The sequence below is a fragment of the Emys orbicularis genome, chromosome 2, assembly GCF_028017835.1.
Source record: "Emys orbicularis isolate rEmyOrb1 chromosome 2, rEmyOrb1.hap1, whole genome shotgun sequence".
Lineage (NCBI taxonomy): Eukaryota > Metazoa > Chordata > Testudines > Emydidae > Emys > Emys orbicularis.
In genome coordinates, this window is record NC_088684.1 from 285767976 (window position 1) to 285794464 (window position 26489).

Below are 26489 nucleotides of genomic sequence, written 5' to 3' on the forward strand. Positions count from 1 at the left end.
AAAATAAAAGTCTGGATAATATGAAATGTTTTGATATTAGAAATATGTCAACGAGCACTAGAAATAAAAACATATTTAAAGTAAAGATTATTAGGCATTTTAGATGTTCTAATTAGTACAAAACTCAGCCTTGCCTCTTTGCAGAGAGTACGCTACTGAAAACATGTGGAAATAAACAGCTATTAAGCTTCAGACATGGCCATTAAACTGTGTATATGGACTGACAAAGGGGAATTGTAAATTCAGCAGAAGAGAGTATCCTCTTTATCTTATCTACATTATTTACAGGATTCAGTTTAAAAGAAAACAGAGTGGGCCTGATTCTCATTTTTAATAAGGCCCCTTTCTATCATTCTATTAGAGTGAAGGAGTCTTAAAGTGAGAGTTAAACTATGTTTACATGCACTTTAAGTCCCCTTTACCCTACCAGAGTGGTGTAAGGAGGATTTACTGTAAATGGGACTCAGGCTCAATATATTTAATTTACAATATATCAAAGTACTGTAAAAATATTTTAAGTACAGAGTTTAGGAAAGTTTGGAAGGTTCCCTTTATGGCATGCCTGTGGGACTCACTTGCCTACTGAATGTAATATTTAAAGTTCTTTTCAAAGAAGTGTGTATTTCTGTATGTATTAACTCTATAGTGTTTAACCAATGACTGGTTATTCAGATCAGACACCACTTTAGTGTCTTATCAACAAATATGGTTTAGACATTTATATTTAATAAGACTTAAGTCATCCTTTTGAAAAAAAATCTATTAATCTATGCTTTAAAAAAATAAATGAACTAGTACTGTCCCAAGGCGTGTTATGGTTTTTATTTTGAACTTTATTTTTAAAGCTTCTTCATTCATTTATTTGATTTTACTTTTTTTTGGTCACTTGCTGAGAATTCATTTTGAAATATATATATATTTAGATATAACATAATTTTTCTCCACAATTTATGTTAATTCAGGAGGAGCATTGGCTGACAGAGAGAGAAATGTCATTTTTATTCACAGCTTCTTCAAATAATCAAACAATTCAGATCAGTTATATTGAAATAAATAATTCATCCTCCAATAACAAAAGCAGAAGGCAGGGCAAGGAAAAGTAATTTGTCCCTTTTCCTTTGTTTATTGATGACTGAGACCAATATATAAAGTAAATTAAACTGATTAAAGTTTTGTTTGTCTTCATTATTATGTATCAACAAACTCTTTTTGCTTATGTAGTTATGGGGTTCTGTTAGAGGTGGACATACTCATCTTGCCTAATTTTGAGCCAACTTTAATATTGACTTTGAAAGTTCAAATCAAGCTTGAGTGATTGTGAGTTTGCATTCCACTTAGATGAGACTGTGAGAAGAGGGTGCAGAGAAAGAAACTTGAATGAAAAATGAAATGCCAAATGTAGGTTACTTACGTAAGTCTAGCTTTTGGCAGGGATCTTCTCTCACTAATACATAATTCTGGATCTGATTTAGGAAAGCACTTAAACTTGTGTTTAAGTTCATCCCTATCAGGACAACATTTAAGCACGTTTAATTTTAGCACATGGTTAAAGTTAAGTATGTGTTTTAAGTGCTATCTTGAATAGCGATGCTTTACTGAGTTGGGGCCATAAAGGAGAGGAAACAAAGCTTTTACTGCAACATAGAGAAGAGTCTGAACTGCAAAGTTCAAATTCAGACTTTTTGTTCTGTTCATTTTATATTGAGAGGTTTTCTGTGATTATTGGAGTTGGATGTGAGGTTTCCCAAGATCTGGGAGTATTTTTGGATTCAAGGTTTTGGTTTGAACTTCTCTCTAATTATAGATTAAGTACCAATACACTATATCTACTAAGAAATTCATGTAATTGACAAAAAATGGTTCATAATGTTGGTAAACTTCAACTAAGAATTATGTGTTGAATTATACACAGTAACTACAATGAAGTTATTTTTCATGCACATTGTAACTGTACTGTAAATATAGTTTAGTAAATGAATAGGACTTTGTGGCACATACAAATATCAAAACTACAGTATAGTTATCATGAAATCATTCATCTTATATACTGTAGATATATTAAACTTCAACTTTGGTTTTCTGAATCTTTGTAAACAAATTGTTCAAGACTTACAAAATCTCAAACTCTATTGTGTTCACCCAAGGCTAGTATTTACAGTATTGCATAAGTTATGGTCTATATTTTGATGAGTAGAATTTGACAGCATGGAACTTGTGATGCCCTGGAAATATCTTCTCAATATTCCTGGCCATGAATTTGGTAGTAGTGAGGTAGAGACATTCCCCAGAAAATCAATTCCAGGTTTTATTGGAGCCTTAGTGTGTGATGGAAGAGAAGACTGAGATTGCTTAGCTCTCTGTAGATGTCTCGAAAAGCTACTAGTTCTTCAACTTAATTCTTCAGTGAAAAATCCTCTTCCTTAGCCTACATCTTATAGCTCATAATGGCTAGGCAGGTGGCGAGCTAAGGCTACTGCTTCCTATGCAAAATGTTTTTGTTTTACTTCTCTTTTCCAGCCACATTCATCCTATTTTGAGTTTCACCCACTTGCTGCATTTAGATTGTGAACTCTTGGGGGCCAGGATTGGGTTCTTACTACTTGTTTTTACAGCAATTAGTCCTGTGGGGCTCTGGTCTCTGTTTGGAGCCCGTAGGCTTGACTACAATACAATACAAATAAACAATCTTTCACATTCCCCTTCAGCCCCTTCATTCTGCCAGTGACACCAGTCTCCAGGCTTTTTTTCCTTCTCCCATTATTGACTTTATAACTTCATCCATGCAACCCTGTGACCGGGGTCCTAGTGGGGAGCCAGCTGTGGTCACTCAATTAAGGTGAACTGCAAAGAATGGGGCAGCCAAACCCAAAAAGCTGGTGGATATTCCAATACTTAGATTTACCAAGCCAGCATAAAGCAGCTGCTTTATTACCTCACTGGTTACTCAGAAGTCCAAACAACATAGTTCCCTTAAAGTGATCCAGCCACGTCAAATATGATGAAAATTTCTGTAAATCTTATTTCATCATATAAAAGAAAAGGTTCTACCAATCCCAAAGGATCGGACACATTACCTCCCAGGTTAATGAATGTTTCAGATCCTACCCAAATACATGCTACAGCCAATTCTTATTAACTAAACTAAAATGTATTAAAAAACAAAAGGGAGAGAGTATGGTTAAAAGATCAATATACATACAGACATGAGTTCAATTCATTGAGGTTCAGATTCACAGCAGAGATGGTGTGCTTTGTAGTTGCCAAGAGTTCCTTTAGAATTCAGTTCATAGGTCATAGTCCAATGTCCAAATCTCATATACAGGGCATACCAGCTTAACTGGAACCTCAGTGTTGCGACTCAAACTTCCCCTGATGAAGTCTAAGCAGATCTGAGATGACAGAATCAGGACCCAAGGATCGTTTATATAATGTCATGTCTTTTGACAAGTTGGAATGCCTCAGGGAACAAAAGGTCATTAGGATGACTTTGAAGGAGGTCCATCACCGGTACTTAGCAATACAAAGTAACATATGGCCATTTGCTTGTTCCTCCACCATTCCCAGTACATTTCAAAGAGAGATGAATACTGAGATATCCCATGTTTACAATTCATTTACATGCTAGGATGTTCTTTTGACCTCGGAATTATCAGAATACAGCATAGCCAGGGACTGTTGATTACATTGTCCACCCTACTCATACATATGTAAATACACAGAAACACAAACATTATCTCCCCACATGTCTTTTGAGGGTTATTTATTTTGCAGGATGTTTAACCCTTTCTAGCCATGTGTCACAAACGCCCTGTGCATGGAGCAAATTTCCTAGTGCATTAGCTCTACCTCCTCTCTTTATTCAGATACTTCCTCAAGATTCATTTTTTTCACAAGGCCAGTAAGTATAGCACAGAACAGAAATCAGACAGTCCTTCAAGAGCTCTACTAGGGTTACCATATTTTGAGCCTCCAAAAGGAGGACACTCCACGGGGCCCCGGCCCCGCCCCCAGCCCGGCCCCCAGCTCGGCACCACCGGCCCGGCCCCCGGCCCGGCACCGCACCGCCGGCCCGGTCCCCAGCCCAGCACCGCCGGCCCCGCATGTCCCGATTTTCCCGGACATGTCCGGCTTTTTGGGATTTCCCCCCGGACGGGGATTTGGAGCCCAAAAAGCCGGACATGTCCAGGAAAATCCGGACGTATGGTAACCCTAGCTCTACCCTAAAACAGCTAAAGCAGAGGAATGCTGCAAACAGCTGTAGTTCATCATCGGTGTAATTTATTTCTCCTTTGGTATTACAACATGACATTACATCAAAGCAATTCAGCTCCAAAATGAATATGATACCCTGTGTATTACTGTAAAGTACAGATTATGGACAAACAAGCTAAATGGCATGATGTTCAAAAGCAAAATATACAAACAACAGTATTTTTCAACCCTGGGAACAAGCAATAGCCTTTGGAATAGCAAATTAGCAACAAAAACTAAGTGAGCTTGCCAGGCCTAACAAAAATGAATAATTCATTCATAGGCGCTGACTCTGTGGGTGCTCCAGGGCTCAAGCACCCATGGGGGGGGGGGAGGAATAGTGTGTGCTCAACACCCAGGAGCCAGAGCTTGATTGTGGTATGTGATAAGTTCTGTGCTGCTAACAACTTCTGCCCTTGGGGCAGGGAGTTTCTTTATAAACAGAGGCAGGGGAATTAAGATAACAAAAGGCTTGTCATTAAACTAAATTGAGAATCATTAGATGATCCTGAAAGCATTCCCTGGAACTCCAGTTAAAAGAATAAATGGTCCATTTTCAGAATGGAGAGAAGTAAATAGTGGTGTCCCCTGAGGGGCTTGTACTGGTCTGGGAGCAGAGCTTGTTCAACATATTCGTAAATGATCTGCAAAAAGGGGTAAACAGTGAAGTGGCAAAGGTTGCAGATGATACAAAACTACAACACAGAATACAAAGTGTACAGTGCTCACTTTATATTTATGTTTGATTACAAATATTTGCACTGTAAAAAAAAAAAGAAATAGTATTTTTCAATTCACCTAATACAAGTACTGTAGTGCAATCTCTTTATCATGAAAGTTGAATTTACAAATGTAGAATTATGTACAAAAAAACCTGCATTCAAAAAGAAAATAATGCACATTATTTGTTTTTGAGTGCAGTTATGTAACAAAAAATATATACATTTGTAAGTACATTTGTAAGTTGCACTTTCACAACAAAGAGACTGCACTACAGTACTTATATGAGGTGAATTGAAAAATATTATTTCTTTTGTTTATCATTTTACAGTGCAAATATTTGTAATAAAAATAATATACACTTTGATTTCAGTTACAACACAATACAATATATATGAAAATGTAGAAAAACATCCAAAATATTTAATAAGTTTCAATTGGTATTCTATTGTTTAACAGTGCGATTAAAACCACAATTAATCACAATTATTTTTTAATCATGATTAATTTTTTAATTAATCACGTGAGTTAACTGTGATTAATTGACATCCCTAGTAATTATGTAGTTCATAACAATTGAATCGTTATTGAAATAGGAAAGACACCAATGATAGACACATTCAATAACTAGAATATGAAAGACGTGTATAAATATGCTGAAAATAGCCTCCCCACAAAACTGGCAGAGTGACACCCCAGCCCCCCAAACACACACACACCTCTTCAAAAGCACCCACCGGCAAAAAAAAAAAAAAGTCAGCACCTATGAATTAAGTGGAAGTTTGTGAAGAGACTATTTTGGCCAGAAGGTCCCTTTCTGACTGAGAAAGAGAGAGAAGCTAAAAATGAACTGTGCTATAGGGGGAGAAAACAAACATATTTTTCAACAATTTAAAGAAGCTCCCACTGCTGAAGTGTAATGTGAAATCTTCAAAGGCTTCTTCTAAAGCCCAGTGCTGGTGACAGGATATGGACAAGACGAATCAGTGGATTCTACTTATACGGCAATAGGTATGTTCCAGCATTTGTTTCATTAACACTTCCTTATGGGCTAGATTGTGCCATTAGGGCCTGATCCAGAGATCAGTGAAGTCAATGGAAAGACTCCTATTTACTGCAGGTTTCAGAGTAGCAGCCGTGTTAGTCTGTATCTGCAAAAAGAACAGGAGTCCTTGTGGCACCTTAGAGACTAACAAATTTATTTGAGCATAAGCTTTCGTGGAACTGGCTCTTAAAGGACAGACCTCAATAGAGAGGGGTGTGGAGTTGCAGCGCCCAAGAGGTAACGCTCCAAGCTCTTCTGTGTGCCTAGGGAATGTGTTGGCTACTACTCAGTGTCTGAGGCTTTGTCTACACTATGCACCTTTTAGCAACATGGCTGTGCCGCTACAGCCATGCCGCTAAATGGCGCACAGTGTAGCTGCTGTTTGTCGGCAAGAGAGAGCTCTCCCACCGACAAAAAACAGCCACCCCCAATGAGCGGTGGTAGCTTTGTCGGCAGGAGAGTGCTCCGGCTGACAAAGCTCTGTTCACACCGGCACTTTTTGTCAACAAAACTTTTGTCTTTCGGGGATGTGTTTTTTTAACACCTCTGAACGACAAAACTTTTGTCGTTCAGTTGCCAGTGCAGACAAAGCCTGAGTCTCTCTGTGGGCCAGTGCAGTACGATAAAGGCTGCCCTTGCCTCGTTCCCTTTGAGGCTAGGTGTACCCTAAGGGGTACATCATCGGATGAGTCCCAGCATTTCCCCCACTCCAAGTACAGGGACTGCCATTTTCCCTTCCATGAGCATGCAATGTGGGAGGCAGGTTCCTTGCTCTGTCCCCCACTACACACTTCTGCAAGGGCTAGGCCCTAGTTCACATTTAACTCATGTCTTATACTATTACTCTGACTAGACTCTCAAATACTGTCAAGATGGATCCTTTATAAATGCCAGAAAATTAGATGGATTCATCTTTACTGTTAGGAGAATATGTGGCAAGGTGTAATCAAGGAGATGTTTAGAATGGCTTTCAAATGCATGGCTGTGTCAGGACCGGGGTTCAAATGTGCTGCCATCAAAACCTAACTAACTGGTCCAAAATGGCAGACTCATCATAAGGCCAAATGGTCTTGCACGATTTCTACCATCCTGGTTGGTGGAAATCCTATGAGAAGCTAACTTGAGTTAAAATCCTGTGAGAATGGCTGCTCACAAGAGATTTCAGCTACATTTGAAATGGAACTAGAAAAATAGGTTCATAGATCTATTAATTCAAATCTGAGTGACCTTGTCATTCAAGACTGTTTGGATAGACTTTGCTTTTGAAGCCTCTTTATTTACAACACAGGCCAGGTGATTTCATTCCACCTGTTTAACTCCCCACTGCAGTTTCTAATGGAAATAGTATTCTACGATAACATCCACAGCTATATTACATGGGGTAAAATCATTTCTAAGGGTACGTCTATACTTACCTCCGGGTCCGGCGGTAAGCAATCGATCTTCTGGGATCGATTTATCGCGTCTTGTCTAGATGCGATAAATCGATCCCGGATCGATCCCGGAAGTGCTCGCCGTCGACGCCGGTACTCCTGCTCCGCGAGAGGAGTACGCGGAGTCGACGGGGGAGCCTGCCTGCCGCGTCTGGACCCGCGGTAAGTTCGAACTACGTTATTAACGTAGCTGAAGTTGCGTATCTTAGTTCGAAGTGGGGGGTTAGTGTGGACCAGCCCTAAGGGATATAAACCCTCATGCTTCAAGGCCCCAAACAACCACTAACTGATTGGGATTAGAAAGAAACTTTCCTGTGAACAGGTTATTCCATTATGGGGTTTCTTGCTCCTTCCTTTGAAACATCTGGTGCTGGCCACTGTCAGAGATAAGTTATGAGACTATACGGACCTCTGGTGTGATCCTGGATGGCGATTCCTATGTTCTTCACTTCCTGTACTAAACTGTTGTATTTATGCATGCTGTTATACAATTGTTAAGATTCACCCTGTTGGCGACTGCATCTCAATAGTGGGTGAAGTGCCATTAACAGTGAAAGAGCCAAGTTCTCTCATTTACATGAATGCAAACCCATTGGTTTAATTGATGTTGCACAGGTGTAGGTGGGAGAAGAATTTGGCTGCTAATTTCCAAAGAATTTTGGGATTAAATGCAATATGGACAGGTAAGGTATTAATATTTAATATTATGCCATGGTGGCATAATTTTTCCCTGAGCTCATAACTTGAGTATCCACTAAATATATCATTGTTTTTTCAAGTCCATGGGAATTTTGCAGGTGTGGAAGTGTTTATGTAACCTTGTGCTGTGTCATTAAATGGTTATCATTTCCCCCCTCTATACATAGACCATTTCTGGTCAGCCTAGTGGCTTATCATGAGACAGTGCAGATAAATGATATTAATTACTAGTTCAAACAGAGCTGCTTATCAAATGGTTCAGTATAAAACGTATTTCATTGGGAAAGTGTTGTCATTGCATTTTAAAAAATGATTCACTATTTGATCCTTCTTAGTTGCCTGGGTAAGTTATAATTAGAGGATTTGAGCTGGGAGAGGGAGGGTGGTTGGATTTGCTGAACAACTGCTGGAGCCTTCGAGCATTTTGTTTTTTCTTCATAATTTACAACTATCCTGTCAGTGCCACATTTTAACTGAGCTGGGCTAGACAAGGATCCCCCCAGAATCTGTCAGACTGGTTACCTACCAGAAAATCTGTCTTTACGCAAAGGGAGTCTTGCATCCTAAGGGATGAGCATGTTGCTACTGCAGCACAGGTGTGGGTGGGAGAGAGACTGGGAATCGAACCAGGTCTCTTGTACAGGATGTTTATATGATAGCATTGAATTCAAGTGGGATATATCACACTAAGACACTTTCACTGTGTGAGAAATCTCATGATATTTGTTCACATTCATACTCCAGCATATCTCATTGATAATAGGCGAGTTCATGTGGAAGAAAGTAGAATTTGGTTTTACGCCGTGCAAGTTATTTCATGAAGGGTTTTTTAAAATACTGAGGGAAGCTTCAGCATTGTAATGATTATGCAGCTAGCTGAACAGCTCAAGAGCTTACATGCAGATATTCAGGATCTGTTTTTCTTGAAGGAAGGATTATTCAGGACACCAAAAACATGCCCTGCTCATTCCAGAAAGTGCAATGGGATATCCAGCAGCCCTTGGTAAAAAAGAGATTGTTTAACATTGCATGAGGAGGTCAGGCCTTTAAAGCTGTTTAAACTAGGATTGTTTTCCTAAAATTTTCCATCATGCAAAGTTCAAGAGAGACGCTAGACAGGGCTACAGCATTTTAATGAAGGTAATCCCAAATTCATGGAATAGGCCTTGAACCTACCACCAGCTAGCCCAGACATTTCCTTTAAAAGGATACAAAAATAAAACCATTTACTAGTGTTAATTCCTGCATGAGTTTCTGTGTTTTGAGGAGCTGGTATGGAAAGCTCTGTACCATGCAGTAATATAGCTTCCTTTTTTAAAGTCACCATTTAAAAATCAATATGAACCTGAAAGAGAAACAAAGAACAGAACCTCCTGCTATCACAGTCCACTGTGTTTTAACCAGTTTCTTTCATAACTGAAAAAGTTACCTGAGCTTTCAGTCTTGCTTACTTGATTGCAGTGTGCAGCACAGGTTTGTAGCTGACATTAAACCAAACTGACTGAGCCTGGTTAAGGATCCACATGATGAACTGCATTCATTTCTTTGTGGTTAGGGGCAATTTCTGGAAGCCCTCTGAGCCATCCGGTTCACAATGATATGCTAATAGAGCGAGTAATTGGAGGACACGAGGCCGCGCGAAACAGCTGGAAGTGGCAGGTAAAATTTTTATTTGAAATCTTTTGCTTAGTAAAAAAAAAAAAAAGGTTTGAGAACATGACAGCAAAGCAGAAATATGGGATATCAGATATGGATGAATTTTCTCTAGTGCTAGTCAACTTTCTTTAAATCTGTCAGTCCAGCACATTAATAAGAAACAGAAGCTGTGGTCAGGGCCAGCTCCAGGGTTTTTGCCGCCCCAAGCAGCAAAAATAAATAAATAAATGCCGCAATCGCGGCTCTACCGCCGCCGCTTCAGTCTTCGGCGGCAATTCGGCGGCTGGTCCTTCGCTCCGAGAGGGAGTGAGGGACCCACTGCCGAATTGCCGCCGAAGATCCGGACGTGCCGCCCCCCTCCGTTGGCCGCCCCAAGCACCTGCTTGCTGGGCTGGTGCTTGGAACCAGCCCTGGCTGTGGTTTACAAACTATCCCTTGACCACATCATCAGGGAGCTTCTTTGCTTGTGGTAGTTTGGTACCAAGAATTTAGAAAAACAGTATCTCCAAAATTCATAATATAAAACTAAAATAATGGAGCTTTGCTTTGACTAGGGTGCATTTTCCTAGAAGGGGATTTTTTCCTGTTGTTGTTCTTTTAAAAAAAAATATGATTCTGATTAGAAGAGTGAGTAGATTAAAATGGCATCTCCCTACTGACATGTCTGCTTCTTTTGTATATCTCCAAAATAATTTTTGCTTGCTTCACTGTCAAAAATACTTTTTTGCTAAGTTTTTTTATTCCAGTTAGCACCAGAGAATTAATAAAGATATGGTAAAGTGGATTAAGAAAGATTCTGGATTTATGTGCCATCAGAATTGTTAGCTAAGTTCCAATACCTTTTATTACTCTCAGGCTTTGTCTCCACTTGGGAAAAGGTGTATTTTTAACTCATGTTAGTTAACGTGTTAAAATCCAAGAATAGAAAAGGCAAGTTGTAGCCGGTGTTAGCTGGTGGAGCCTAAACCCTAGGCTCCACTAATTTACCTCAATCAACTAACACTTATTAAACTATTACTGTCTTGTCTATACTAGGATTCTAACACATGTTAAAAGGCACCTTTTTTCCCTAGTGCGGACATAGCTGCAATTCAAGAAAGATGTTGCTAAATTTGGTGAGGATTCAGAGAGGAGCTACAAGAATGATTAAAGGATTAGAAAACAGTCTTTCCCGTGATAGACTCAAAGAGCTCTATATATTTATCTTAACAAAGAGACAGTTAAGGGGTGACTTGATTACAGTCTATAAGTATCTACACGTGGAATAAATATTTAATAATGGACTCGAGGCGACTCGTGGGAGGGGCACGAAGGGTCAAGTGCCCCTCCTCCAGCATGGTCAAGTGCCTCTCCAGGAGCCAGCCCGTGTGGGGAGAGGAAGGGGTGGGGCCAGAGCTAGAAGGGAAGAGGCGGGGCCAGAGCCTCCTCCAGCCACAGTGCCTGGGACACTGCCTGGTGCAGCGCAGCGGCTGACTGGGAGAGCGCCTGGCTGCGGCTGCAGCAGGCTGCCCCCCGCCTAGGCTCAGCTTCTGGGGACAGTGGCCAAGCGAGCTGGAGCCCCCACGCCCCTCCGGGATGCTCAGAGTCGGCTCCTGTCCCCAGAAGTCGAGCCTGGTAACGTGGGGTGGGGAGGGGACAGGGAGAACGTGGGCTAGGGGCGGGGCAGGGAGGAGTCACATGGGGAGGTTACATGGGGAGGCACCAGTATGGGGAGGCACCAATCATCTGTTGAAGCTGGACAAATTCAGGGTGGAAATAAGGTGGAAATTTTTGACAAGGAGGGTAATTAACCATTGGAACAATTCACAAGGGTTGTAGTGGATTCTCCATCACTGACCATTTTTAAATCAAGATTGGATGTTTTCCTAAAAGATCTGCCCTAGGAACTGTTTTCCGGGAAGTTCTCTGACCTGCATTACACAGGAGGTCAGACTAGATAATCACAATGATCCCTTCTAGCCTTGGAATCTATTAATCAATGGAAACCAACATGACTTTAAGATCCCACTTGAATTCACAGGTCCAGCATTTAGAAGAAAATCTTGTTCTGTGTAAACTAAGTTATTTAATATGAAAACCACTGAGAAACAATAAGCCTGGAATCTTTTGATGCCATTTTTACAGAGTCACTTTTTCAGAATGTAGCTGCATTTTAACAAACTTAATTCCTCTTTAACAAACATTTATGTTCAGTAGAAGGCTGTGACTCCCAACCTTTGTCTACATGCATCAGTTGCATTACTACAATCTGCTTTTAAATCAATGTAGTTAAACTAGTACAAACCCCTGTGTGGGCATACTGAAATCTGTTTAAAACTACCTTATGTCTATTATCTTAATTCAGTAACTAACATAACTAGCCATTTTAGAATATCATCACAGAAATACAGCTGAAACAGAACTTCTGGTGTCGTGAGGCTCAGTCTTGAAGAAGATAAGCAATGTATATTCAGACTAAAAATAATAGGCATTGTGTACAAATGTGTCTAGTACTTTAAGTGATTAGGTTGCTACCACTGATATCTCATACCCAAATGTCATTGATAATATTTAGTCAGACCATAAAACCACAACAGGAAATTTTGTAATGCATTGTAGAGGCCAAAAATTCCCATTTTATCACACACTTCCACAGTAAAAATAACACAATTAGGAACAAAAAGTTTCAGCAAGCAATGATTTTCATTCTCCTTTTAAATAAAAATACAATCTGGGAATGTTAAATGGTTAAAGAGTGTTCTGATTTAGGCATTTATACAGCATGGATTATTCTACATTTGAGAAATATATGTACAGAAAAATTATCCCCATTGTTAGAGTAAATTCGGGCAAATAGCTTCCCTTAAAAATACGAGGAAAATACCAAGCAAGATATAAGCACTTACTAAATGATGTTACGGCTTACGATTTCACTCAAGACACAATTCTAATATTAATATTAAATAAACTGATGAATTTTAAATGGAAACTGCACTCTCAAGTTATTGATGATTCACTTTATTGGGCTATTTTGTACATGTTCTACATAATATCTTTTCATATTTTTGTACTCTGGACCTTAGTTATTTGACCTGTAGTATAACAAAAACAGCTTGCAAGTTTGATATTAGTTAATATAAAATCTAATCCGACAGAAATTATTTAAAGGGTTACTGTTGATGTTTAAATTTTGTATTTTAACCCCCCCCCCCCGGAAAACCACAATTGTTGGTAATCCATCTTTGTGAATAGCCCAATTGACCATCTTTGGTTTAAAGGTTATTGTGATGGGGTGTGCAGGCCTCTGTAGTGGTTCTGAAAACTCTACCCTGCCCAGTGGCATGAGCTAGCCAACAATCTGGGGTTTCATGGGCTAACTTGCAGCCAGGTTTCAGAGCAAGCTCAGACAGACACTGCTACCTAGGAGCTAATTAAGTAGAGCTAAGCCTATTTAGACACAACATCTTTAGATTAAGGGTGTCTATATCTAGGTGGTATCCTTATTTTATTGCTGGACAAAATGAGACACTGGTCTACACTGGCGGGGGGGAGGGGAGGGAATCGACCTAAGATATGCAACTTCAGCTACGAGAATAGCGTAGCTGAAGTCGACGTATCTTAGGTCGACTTACCTTGTGTCCTCACGGTGTGGGGTCGACTGCCGCCGCTCCTCCGTCGACTCCGCTTCCGTCTCTCGCCGAGGTGGAGTACAGGAGTCGACAGCAGAGCGATTGGGGATCGATTTATCGCGTCTACACTAGACAAATCGATCCCCGATAGATCGAGCACCACCCGCCAATCCGGCGGGTAGTGTAGACGTACCCACACAAAGAGGTTAAAGTCATGGATGGTTCTCTGCCAACCCATGTGAGGGATTCCCATTCCAATCCCCACATGGAAGCTGTTGTCCTCCCATATGTCATTTTTCTTTGAACTTTCATCCTAAATAATGTTTTTTCCAATCCCATAAAGTTTATTCACACCTGTTAATTATACTCAAGCATATGGATTCTGCATACATTAATGATAAAGATGTTCCACATCCCGACATTTCACCTGCACACTAATCCTGAAGGAGTGGCTTTCTGTAGCATACTAATGTCAAGTGTTCAGATGCTAAAGAGTTAAGTGTTGTGTTGCTCTGGTAATCTGAACCCTCAATCAGGCCTTGCTTCCACTAGGTAAAGTGTTTCTTTCAATCGAGTTAGCTCCTAAAGGTGTTAAACTTGGTCTACATTGATGGTAAGTAAACAATTGAGTTAAGCCATCTTGATTGATCTAACTCAATTCAAAAAAGTACCTTCTCTTCCTAGTTTAGACAAGGCCTTGGAGAAGACTTACTTCCTACCACTGGACTAAGGGCAGCAGACAATTAAGCAGACACAGAAAGCAAGCTCCAGTGAGGGCATGGGTGGATTGCAGGGTATGTCAAAATAGCACTTGTAAACTGCTGCAGAGTCCGGAATGGAATGCTGAGGTTAAATATTTTGCCATTTGATACAGGTGTCCCTCCAAATAGCTGATGCATATTATCCTGAATATTTTTCTCATATCTGTGGTGGCACCCTTATTAGTCCCAACTGGGTCATGACTGCTGCCCACTGCATCCAAATGTAAGTAAAATAATATGAGACTTTTAACTCTTGCTACAAATCCCAGTTCTGCTTCTCACTCTGGACTGCTACCGGGCCATTCAAATACTCACAGCCTTCAACATGTTCATTCTCTGAGACAAGCAAGTGTGACTAACCACAGTTAGTTTGTGACCTATGGTAAATATTATAAGACTGATCCATATTTACCCATTTCTGCCAACTTCCTGGAAGCAAAAAACAGCTGATTGCAAATTTACATAAATGCATACAAATTTGCATACATGTAACTATTGAAAATAAATTTAAATATGCATAAACCTGCACAAAGGCAGAGTGAGGAAGGAAACCCTGCCTACCCCCTCTGCATGCCATGTCTGCTTATATGATCCACAAAGCTCCTCACATTTTTGACACCATATAAACAATTCATTATAATAGTAAGAAGAAATATATCTTTAGCTACAGATGCCCTTAGCAAATGTATCCATAAATAAAGTATCCATAATAAACACATCCTTAACATTCCATATATATATTCCATAATTTTATATATAAAACTTTAAGTATAGATGGAACAGGAACAATTCCAGATTCTGGTTTGAAAACGTTATGAGCAGTTGAACAAGGAGGTCAGATACAAGAGCTGCAGTTTCCCAAATAGTAAAATGCGGATAGTTCTTCCCTAGCTCACAGGTATATCTGTTAAAGCACTTTGAGGGTCCTCAGATGAAAGGTGCTGTAGAAATGACTATAACAGGAGAAAGATCTTACTGCTGCAGAAGCTATCATACAAAGGCACCAATGTGGAGCAAAGGGGATGCTTTATGGTAATTATTTTTCAATTCATTTTCAGGCCAATACAAGCAAATTACCAAGTGGCTCTGGGCGAGCACAATCTCTTTGAATTGGATGGCACTGAATATTTTGTTGGTGTGGACAAAATATTTATTCATGAAGACTGGAATCCCAGGGATATTGGGAATGGGTAATTTGTTTTTGAATATGACTTTGGCATGGGAATGAATACTGATGTCCTTACTTAGGGGCCAATCCTGCAAATGTTTATGTACATATTCTATCCATCACCCACTGAGGTTAAGGATGGCCTTGTAGAAAATACTGGACTGGGACTCAGGACATATGGGTTCAGTTTCTGGTCTGTAGACCTCCCATATGACTTGAGCAAATCATTTAATCCCTCTGTGCCTTCAATTCCCCATCTGTAAAATTGGGTTAATAACACTTCCCTACCTCACAGGGGCATTTTAAGGGTACATTATTAATGTTTGTGAGGTCTCAGATACTATGGCAGTGGAGGCTATATAAGTGCCTAAATAGATAAGTAAAAAGTGAGCAAGAGTGTTCGGGATCTGGTCATGACTAACTCAAGAATTTTGCCTTGTGGCATCCGAAGGGCTAATATCTGTGTCCTATTTCAGAAATGACATTGCCCTGCTGCATCTCTCTGTACCTGCCTATGGTAATGGCTTTGTTGAGATAGGAATGCTTCCATCTGAAGGAGACATTTTGCCTAATAATTATCCATGTTATATTACTGGATGGGGACTGGCTAGTGGTAAGTGGAAAAAAGTTGCTCCTCATTCCAGAAAGACTGACCCAGATCAGAGACCCAGCACAACTCTTTTTGTAAATAAAACCTGTTGCTATGCAACATCTTTGACAGCTTAAGTAGGATGTAAGTGGTGCATGGGTCTTCTAATGGCTCTCAGCAGGGGGGTGAATGCCGTGATAAGCTCTTGTCATCACATGATGCGTTTTCCCAGAATAAACATTTGTTAAATAGCATGATGTTTGGCACCATTTAGCACTCAGTGTGGACAAGCACTGTCGTGTTTAACATGTCAGTGATAGTGGTTCATCCTGGGATGCAACCTAGGGTTGACCATGACCAGCTATCATGATTTACGTGGTAAAAACTTATTTTAATCACTAAACTCAGCAGATATGACTGACTAGACACAGGGAGAAGATCCCATGAGTCAGCAGGGGACATATTACCCTCGTCCTGGGCCCAATCCCACTACGGTTTCATTGAGTTGTACTTTACTCAGTGAGTAGTACTGCTGATCCCGATGTAACTAGTCATGCATAGTACGGTACTACTCAATGTGAATAAGGGGGGCAGAGGTGGGCCTTTATTTTTAATTATAGTGTCTCTTTGAGCAGAATATTGTCCTTTCTCCTTTAGTCGGTGGCAGCATTCCTGCTAGACTTCAAGAAGTGATGCTCCCTGTGGTTGACCATGCCATCTGCTCTCAGAATAACTGGTGGGGGTCTCAAGCAAAGGAGAGCATGGTGTGTGCTGGTGGAGATGGTGTGAGGTCCGGGTGCAGTGTAAGTGCTATATTTTCTCTTTTCCCCCTTAACTCTTTCTTTCCTATACAACCCTGTTCCTACAGGAATTGTGAATTACTTACAACACGCTCCCCCAATGCTTGCAACATCTCAGGAGTTCAGGCCTTCCCGACAAGCTAACTACTTCTTCTTGAGCACCATCCTCTTAATTATTATTGTTCCTACTTGCCCCCTCCCACAAGAGAACCCATGGGAAGGGGGTAAAGGAGAGGAAAGCTCCAAAGTTCTTCTTCAAGTGCTGTCCCTGTGGGTGCTCCACTTCAGATGTCAGTGCGTCCTGGTGCCGTCGATCGGAGATTTTCAGTAGCAGTGTCTGTCAGGGCCGCGCTTGCGCAGTAGTTGTCTCACAGCACCGTTGGCACCTTGACTAGACCTGAACCCCCCAGTTCTTCTTCGAGTGCTGTCCCTGTGGGTGCTCCACTTTAGGTGTCGATGCGCCCCTGCGCTTGTAGCCGGAGATCTATGGTAGCAGTACCTGGTTGGGTCGCACATGCGTGGTCCCCGTCTCGCGCTGCTTCAGTTGGTTAACTGGCGCTGTGCGACCAACCCCGCCTCAGTTCCTTCTCTACTGCCGTTGGCTCGAGTCAAAGGACTCAGCAGTGCCTCGCAGCTTAGGAATACCCTTTCTTCCATTAGTCTTAGTTTATAGTTTTTAGTTAGAATAGATTAGAATACTTAACCTTCCTACTTATCCCCGTCCCTGTAAAAAAATTTATTTTAATTCTCCTCATAGGACTGTAAGTTTCCGTTCTGCTCTATTGCAGCAGCACGATAGCTGTACCTCTCTCCATCTTACAGAGAGAGTACGCTCGCTAAGGGCCATGCCTGGCTCCCCAGGGTTCAAACGCTGCACTATCTTCAAGCTGTCAATACCCCTTTCAGACGGGCACTCTCAGTGCGTCCGCTGTCTCGGTGAGGCACATATACCTCAGAAGTGCTTGCACTGTCACAACTTGAAAGCCCGCACCAGAAAGGCAAGAGATCTCCAGCTAAAACTTCTCCTCATGGAGAAATCTCTTTGCCCGACATCTGAGCCTGAGGTATGCACCCCTCCCGGCCAGTAATCACCGACTGCAGCCTCAGACAAGGGCCCCTCTTCCATGGAAAGGGCTCCTGACCAACCTGCCAAGAAGGCAGCAAAAAAATGGGGTACCACGTCCCCAACTCCGGAGTCAACCCAGAAAAGGTGCTCCGATACCGGTCAAACTCTTCTGGTACCGACCGCACCGGCCATGTCAATGGCTGACAAAACAGGTCCCTCTGGCACCATCAGTACCAAGAAACCAAGAGCTTCTAAGCAGTAAGGCTCCACCACAGGCACCAAGGGGAAAGTGAAACCCCATGCTGCGGTACCGTCAACTGTGATCAAGCAATTGGTACCGAGTATACCGGCACTTCTGCCACTAATGCTGCCACCTAGTGCTGGCATTATGCACTCCAGCCACACACTGTCACTGATGAGCACTCTCCTGCACACGGAACTGTTTCCTACCACCCTAACGGTACCGATACCGGGCACTTCACAACAATTCATAGGACCGGAGTCTTCTCTCCTCGGCACCGACGGTACGTCAGCACCTGCGGTAATCAGCCAACCCAGGTCCCCATGTCTCTCAGCACCACAATTGTCTAGTGAAGAGGAAGATGGAGAGGAGGATGTTGGACACGCACCACAACATTCCTCTCCTGTGGCTACTCCCACCACACATGCCCTTCCAGGCACAGGCTTCCCTGCAAACCTTCCGAACCAGCCCTGGTACAGGCAACCTTGGATGCCCACGGTGCCCTTCCAACCAAAATGGCCATTCTGGCATCAGTGGACTACATACCCCCAACAGCAGCAACAGTGTGCACCTACCAGTGTGCCATAACTGGCACACACCAACCACCTATATTAACATCTCAGGCATCGTCTGGCACCTCTGAACACGGGGCTGAAGAACAGGAGGAATTCTCGGACCCAGAGGATCCAACTGATTTTCATTTCTCATCATCCTCACCGGTTGACACAATTATGCCCCCACCTCCCACCACAGCTGATGATTTAAAACAATTTTGAGATCTCTACTGGTAGTGTCTCGCCTGCTGTCACCTCTGTTCCTGGTCCCACATCACTCCTAGGACCACAACGTCATCTTCAGTGATACTGCCCTCCGACTGTGCCACACTCTATGTTCCCTGCCGTCTGGGGGGATCTGCAGTCCACTGTCTAGCCACTTCCTTCAGTGACAAACCGCAGTCCACTTCCTTCAGTGGTTCCAGCACCCTCTTTGCCCTTGCATCAGGGCCTCAGTCTGCAGATCCCTGCAGCCTGACAGGAGCTGCCTTTAGCCTCTGAGTCTCTGCCTACAACACTGCTCGGTCCAGGGTGCTTGCTGCCCTCCGCCAGCAAGGCAGCCAGTCCTCCTCCCTTCTCAAGCTCCAGGGAGTGACTCCCACTGTTCTGTTCTGCAGCCCTTCTTATATGGGCCAGCCTGGCCCTGATTGGCTGCTCCTATAAGCCCTTCTGTGATTGGCTGCCTCCTGCACAGTCTCCCTAGGGCTGTTTTTAACCCCTTTTTTGCCAGTGTGGGGCAGATGCCCCATCACACTTCACCTGAAGGCCTGGCTCCTCCATGGCTCCACCATGACAAGTTAACCTGCTCGGAACAAGTAAAACAGGTGTCAGTAAGCAGCAGAAAACCAACCACATGTACCACTTACCTCCAAAAATGGAAAAGATTCTCCTTATGGTGCCAGAACAAGCACGTATCTGCGTTCAAGGCACCACTACCATTGATCTTGGAATACATATTAGAACTAAAGAACTCAGGACTTTCCACAAGCTCGTCTAGAGTACACTTAGCAGCCATTACTGCCTTTCACCATAAGGTCAATGGCGTATCGATATTTGCGCACCCGATGACAAAACCTTTTCTCATGGGCATACAAAATATGTACCCAGAAATACACGAACCCACCCCACCATGGGACTTAAACCTGGTGCTCAAAAGCCTTACCAGAGCCCCATCTGAGCCACTAGCCACCTGCTCCCTACTTCAATGTAGGTGGCGTTCCTGATCTCAATTACAGCCGCATGATGAGTAAACGAAATAGGTGCTCTCATGGCTCTTCCCCCGTACACCATATTCTTCCAGGGCAAAGTCACATTGAGACTATATCCAAAATTTATACCAAAAATATCATCCTCTTTCCACCTGAATCAATTGATTCACCTGCCTACATTTTACCCCAAACCTCATGTGAATACACAAGAGACTGCCCTACATATGTTAGACATCCGACGTGCGTTAGCATTCTACCTGGACAGAACAACACCTTTCCGAAAATCCCCAAGGCTTTTTATTTCAATGACGGTGCATTCCAAGGGGTCTGTAATATCCACACAGAGACTATCGAAATGGATCTCCAACTGTATCCAGATGTGTTATGAACAACTCAAAACAGAATCCCCATCAGGGATCAGGGCTCATTCAACAACATCAGTATCTACCTCAATAGCCTTCTTAAATAATGTACCAATAATAGACATATGCAGACCAGCCACCAGGGCCTCTGAACACATATTTACAAACCAATATGCAATTACTCAAGGTTTGAGCTCAGACACAATGCTAGGTCTAACAGTGTTAACCTCCACTATGAACACAACTCCGAAGTCCCTTCCATCCGCACAAGGGCACTGCTCTACAATCATCTGAAGTGGAGCAAGCACCCACAGAGATAGCACTCAAAGAAGAGAAGGTTACTCACCTTGTGCAGTAACTGAGGTTCTTTGAGATGTGTGTCCCTGGGCGTGCTCCACTACCCACCCTCCTCCCCTCTACTCCAGTTTGCAGTAAGGACTCTATGGTAGAGAAGGAACTGAGGGGGTCGGGTTCTGTGCATGCTAGTCAAAGCGGCAATTGTGCACACACGACCTGCGCGGACATTGCTACCAAAAAATCTCAGATCAACAGTGCCAGGACACCAACACCTGAAGTGGAGCACCCACAGGGACACCCATCTCGAAGAACCTCAATTACTGCACATCATTGCACATATTTCTCCCCAGCTGTTCCTGGGGCGGGGGGAGGGGGCAAGGTTTGCCATCCCACCAGCACACCCCATTGATCAGATCCTGGGCATTAGTACTAGACCAGGGACCCAGACCTCCATTGCAGCTGTGCAGTCAAGTCAAGGAAATGGTGTAAAACCCTAAAAACAAGGGGCAACACATTTGGTTTTGACTATATTTCCAGTATTAATTCATTATAAAGGAACCTGAAAAAACCCAGGGCTTTAAGACCCAGCAGGAGCCAATAGTCTGTTTGTCTTTCTCTTCTGTTGTTTTAGTTATAGCCTCTCTTGTGCTGCTATCTCTTTAAATCCATGGGCTGTAGCTTTCAGTGATCCTTTGACTTTGTCTCTGCTTGGGAAGAATTGGAACATTCCTGGTGGAATATGGGAGCTGCTAGAGGCTGAAGCTTCCTGCAGGGTCCAAATACCTGAAGAGTGTTCTGATTCATTTAGAGCCTCATCTTTGAATTGAACTCAGTAGGAGTCTTTTGATGGACTTCAATAGGCAGTAGATAAGTGCCTTAAACATCAATTTATATTGAATGGGAGCAGGCAGAAAGAGTTATCTTGCTCTGTGTGTGTGTGTGTGTTCAGTACTCCTGACAGAATGGGCGCAGAATTCATATGGCCCACATATTTCTGTGCCCCCTGCACAGAAGAACACAAAAGAAATCTGCAGGGGGACGCGTCTCTTCCCCAGCAGCCCAGGCAGCGCGTCTGTTCCAGCATGCCTGGAATAGCCTCAGAGACGCAGATCACTGCAGGAGGAGAGAGGCTGGGCGAGTGTGCCTGTGGGGGAGACGTTGATCACCGTCAGGGGGCGCGGCTGGCCAACAAGCGAGAGAGACGCTATCCCTCTCGCTTGATACTGTGGCTCGAGGGGCGTGGAGCAGGGTAGGTCTTTTTGTTATGCAGGAGGAAGGCTCTGTCCCCGAGGCAGAAATGTAGCAGCCTGCCTGCCTAGTAAAATGTCGGTAACTTCTTGAGAATTGTAAAAAACACGTAATTAAATATTAGTATCATGTTACTGAAAATTGTTTGTTTTTAAGTTAAAGAAAATAGCTTTTGTAAAAAAAAAAATACATTTTTTTAATGTTGCTGTTGATGGTTAATTGATCTAATTCTCTGAGGCAGAAATGTTGCAGCCTGTCTGCATAGTACCATTGTTAATGATCTTATTGTTAGTTAACTGTTCCCATTCTCAGTCAGTTTTAATTTTTTGTGTGCAGAATTTTTAATTTTTTGGCACATAATTTTTATTGTTTTGATACAGAATCCCCCCAGGAATAGTTCAGAGAACAAATAGTTATGGGCCTGATTCTGCAATGTGTCACGTACCTTCTGGGAGGTGCTGAGCACTCTTTGCTCCCATTGATTTCAATAGGCATTGGGAGTACTCAGCATGTCTCAAAAGGTCCTCAGCATGTCACAGTATTGGGCCCATTGATTGGAATGTTCATGAATTAATCAGCTGTCACCACTTTTTCCAGCCCATTTTCTAAACTGCTAAGAAAATTTGGGTGCAACTAACTGTGTGTCACTTCTCCCCGCTCTGATTGCAGGGTGATTCAGGGGGCCCGTTGCAGTGTTACAGGGATGGTCGCTGGCAAATTCATGGGATTGTTAGTTATGGGATTGTCCCCTACTGCAACACCTATCAGAAGCCTACAGTCTTCACACGGGTATCTGCTTACATCGACTGGATCTACAATGTAAGTTCCTCCAAAGTTAATGGTTTAAATTCATCTTGGATGTACTGCCATGCAATTAATGGAGTAATATCAGAGATAAGTTTGACCCACTCCATTCATTTATTACATTAAGAACAGAATTAAGAAACTTTGAAAGTTTAAAATCCAAAATGCGTTGGCCTTATTTTTGGCACATTCAAATAAATTTAATGAAGGAGAATGAATGCAGTCACTGTCCGGAAATACTAGGATTGAAATACAGTGACTCCTCACTTAAAGTCATCACAGTTAATGTTGTTACGTTGCTGATCAATTAGAGAACATGCTCGTTTAAAGTTGCGCAATGCTTGCTGTGCAAGAGGCGGGGAAGAGGGGTGCTAATGGCAGGGTGCCCCCTCCCCCCGCTCCTGCCTCTGGCTCCTGTACCCAATTTCCACAGCGTGGGGTGGGGACACAACAGGGCTCAGGATGGAGGGAGCTTGCTGGCAGCAGTTGCTGTCTCAACTGCTGATCTATTTAAAAAGGCAATGTACTTAGAGTGGGGTCGACATATTAAAGGGGCAATGCACACCTCTCTCTCTCTCACGCACACTATGTGTGTATCTCTCTCTCTGCTATGCTGTCTCCCCTCCCTCCATTCCTGCTGCCTTGTAGAGTGTGAGGCTACATTAACAACAATGTGTTAACCTTGAGGGCTCAGCCGAGTGCTACTTCATCATTTAGCAGTAAGGCATTCCCTGGGAAATATCCCACCCTCTTCCACCCTCTGACTTCACCACCTCAGCCAAGCTTCACAATCATCATTGCTGTGCACAGTATTAAATTGTTTGTTTAAAACTTATACTGTGTATATGTGTGTGTGTGTGTATATATATATATATAAAAATATAGTCTTTTGTCTGGCGAAAAAAAATTCCCTGGAACCTAACCCCCCCCCCCTTTACATTAATTCTTATGGGGAAATTGGATTCGCTTAACATCGTTTCGCTTAAAGTCGCATTTTTCATGAACATAACTACAACGTTAAGTGGGGAGTTACTGTACAACACTTAAGGCTGGCAAATCCTGCTTGGTATGAAATCTGATCAATTAGGCTTTACCCACACAAGGCAAAAAGACACTGCAACAAACCATTGGTGTAATTCTATGGCCTGTGTCATGCAGGAGATTAGACTAGCTGATCATACTGGTCCTTTTTTGCCTTAAGATCCATGAATTACCTGGTATATTTTGAGACTGACACCTGTACAATGCTTTGTGCACACATACAGCAGCCATCCCAGGTGATTATGACAAGCATGGTTGTACCAGTTGGTTATAATATCTGGGATGAGGTCTTTAACTCGTGTTCCTCAGGAATCCATGCAGTCTCCTATTGTATCTCTGAATCCAATCTGGGGCAATAGAGTTGTAGACTGTATCTACAAATGCACAAGTGCTGTAGCTACCCCAGTTCAGCTGATTCCCACAATGCAGTCAATGCCTGGGGTTTGCAAATGTCCAAAGATCCCTTGCTCCCAGCAACATTGTGTACCACAATGGGGCATCTGCTTCAAGGGTCACAGGAAAATGCTGTAGTACAATCATGTTTGTAAGATGTGCTGTGTACCAGACTTCCATAGAAACAAGATGGATGTTCTAAACCATTATGAATAAAAACAGGACAACCCTTTATTCCATGAGATGGCTGTCTCTGCAATGCATCCCTCTCACCTAGTAAAAATAGGCCCTGGGGAGCCAACTTTCAAAGGGTTTAATGGAGTCTTATCTGCACTACACCAATTACAGTCAACAGGAGATAGGACAAAACTCAATGGATTCATTTGAAGTAACTTACCCTTTAGTTGGAAAGTGCCCGTGACTAACCTGAACTCTGTATATTTGGAAAGTTGTTGTCTTCTTATCGGATTTTTAGCCCCGCTTCAGCTGCAGTTGGAAGCCTGGTGGATCCAGCCAGCTGGGAATTCCCCTAATATGGGAGAACCCCTTGCTGGTATAAAGCTAGCATAGCTAGCCATCTTCTGGCCTCCCTCAACCCTCTGGCTCAGGGGACATGCCAAAGACATGACTGTGATGAAGAGGGCATGGCTCAAGTGCTGCCGTACAGGGGCAATTCCCGGCAGGTGGAACAGCCCTAAAACTGCTCTAATTTGCACCAGGAGTTGAACCAGCCCCACCAGCTCCAGATGGGAGAACCCAGGGATGGAATATAGTCCAATTTGCCCCCCCCACGCTCCTGAGCTCTGCAGGATGGAGGTCTGGCACAGCTGAGGAATGGCCTATTCAGTCATTTAAAAATAATGTAAGAAGAAAACTGAATATATTCTGTACTGAATCCATTTCTCTGTTGTTTTTCAGACTATGGAGAATAATGGTGGATATTAAGGAAGGATCAGTTTGTACATGAATGTGAACTACTGTTTGAATGAAAAGATATGTCTGTTAATTAAATTTCTCTCTCTCTTATGGTCACATTAATAGAATGGGTTGGCTGCAATAATAATAAAGCAACAATGAATTAAAAACCTGTAGGACTGTGCATTCCATATTCAATGTTGATAAATGCAAAGTAATGCACATTGGAAAACATAATCCCAACTATACATATAAAATTAGCTGTTACCACTCAAGAAAGGGATCTTGGAGTCATTGTGGATAGTTCTCTGAAAATATCCACTCAATGTGCAGCAGTAGTCAAAAAAGCGAACAGAATGTTGGGAATCATTAAGAAAGGGATAGATAATAAGACAGAAAATATCATATCGCCTCTATATAAATCCATGGTATGCCCACATCTTGAATACTGTGTGCAGATGTGGTCGCCCCATCTCAAAAAAGATATATTGGAATTGGAAAAGGTTCAGAAAAGGGCAACAAAAATGATTAGGGGTATGGAACAGCTGCCGTATGAGGAGAGATTAATAAAACTGGGGCTTTTCATCTTGGAAAAGAGACAACTAAGGGGGATAAGATAGAGGTCTATAAAATCATGACTGGTGTGGAGAAAGTAAATAAGGAAGTGTTATTTACTCCTTCTCATAACACAAGAACTAGGAGCCAACAAATGAAATTAATAGGGAGCAGGTTTAAAACAAACAAAAGGAAGTATTTTTTCACACAATGCAGTCAACCTGTGGAACTCCTTGCCAGAGGATGTTGTGAAGACCAAGACTATAACAGCGTTCTAAAAGAACTAGATAAATTCATAGAGGATAGGTCCATCAATGGCTATTAGCCAGGATGGGCAGGGATGGTGTCCCTGTTTGCCAGAAGCTGGGAATGGGTGACAGGGGCTGGATCACTTGATGATTACCTGTTCTGTTAATTCCTTCTGGGGCACCTGGCATTGGCCACTTTCGGAAGACAGGATACTGAGCTAGATGGACCTTTGCTCTGACGCAGTATGGCTGTTCTTATGTTATTATGCTCTTATGTTCTTATATATAGTGAAACCCAACGTAGTGCATATGGGATGGGATATGGTAGCTGTTGTACTTGTCACGTGGATGTCACATAACTAGAGCATACATACCAGTGCTTTATTAGGAATACTCATAGCTTAGAGACACTGGATAGTTCCTGGGACAGTCGGAGTAAGGAGGATACAGAGTTTTCCATCACTAGTTCAAATCCAGGCCAGGTCAGTAGTAAATGAGAGCTTGCTGATTTCTTTGTAGGTCTATGAGAACTGAGTTTGGCCTCAGCCCAGTTCCTAGTGAATGTGTCCACTACCACGTTTGGCCCCAAATGAGCACCCTTATTGGCAGTCTTAGTAGAGAGGCCAAAGAGTGAATGAGCTGTGGAGACTTAACTGTCTTCTCAGCCCTGAGCTGAAGACTCAACATCTAGGCCCTGTCTACACTAAGGAAACTAACTCCCTGGCCGGGGAGCTAGGGTTGCCAGGCATCCGGTTTTTGACTGGAACGTCCAGTCGAAAAGAGACCCTGGCAACTCTGGTCGGCACCACCGACCGGGCTGTTAAAAA

The 26489-nt window shown here is 42.5% G+C and overlaps 1 protein-coding gene across 1 annotated transcript; it reads left to right on the top strand.

Moving 5' to 3' along the window:
• Nucleotides 1–8457: 8457 nt before the first annotated feature.
• LOC135874624 (chymotrypsin-like elastase family member 1) lies at nt 8458–24889 on the top strand. Its single transcript, XM_065399510.1, has 8 exons — nt 8458–8491; nt 9704–9807; nt 14287–14396; nt 15232–15363; nt 15818–15954; nt 16588–16733; nt 22376–22525; nt 24863–24889. Exons 1-8 carry the CDS (start codon nt 8458–8460, stop codon nt 24887–24889), a joined length of 840 nt encoding a protein of 279 aa, XP_065255582.1.
• Nucleotides 24890–26489: the final 1600 nt, after the last annotated feature.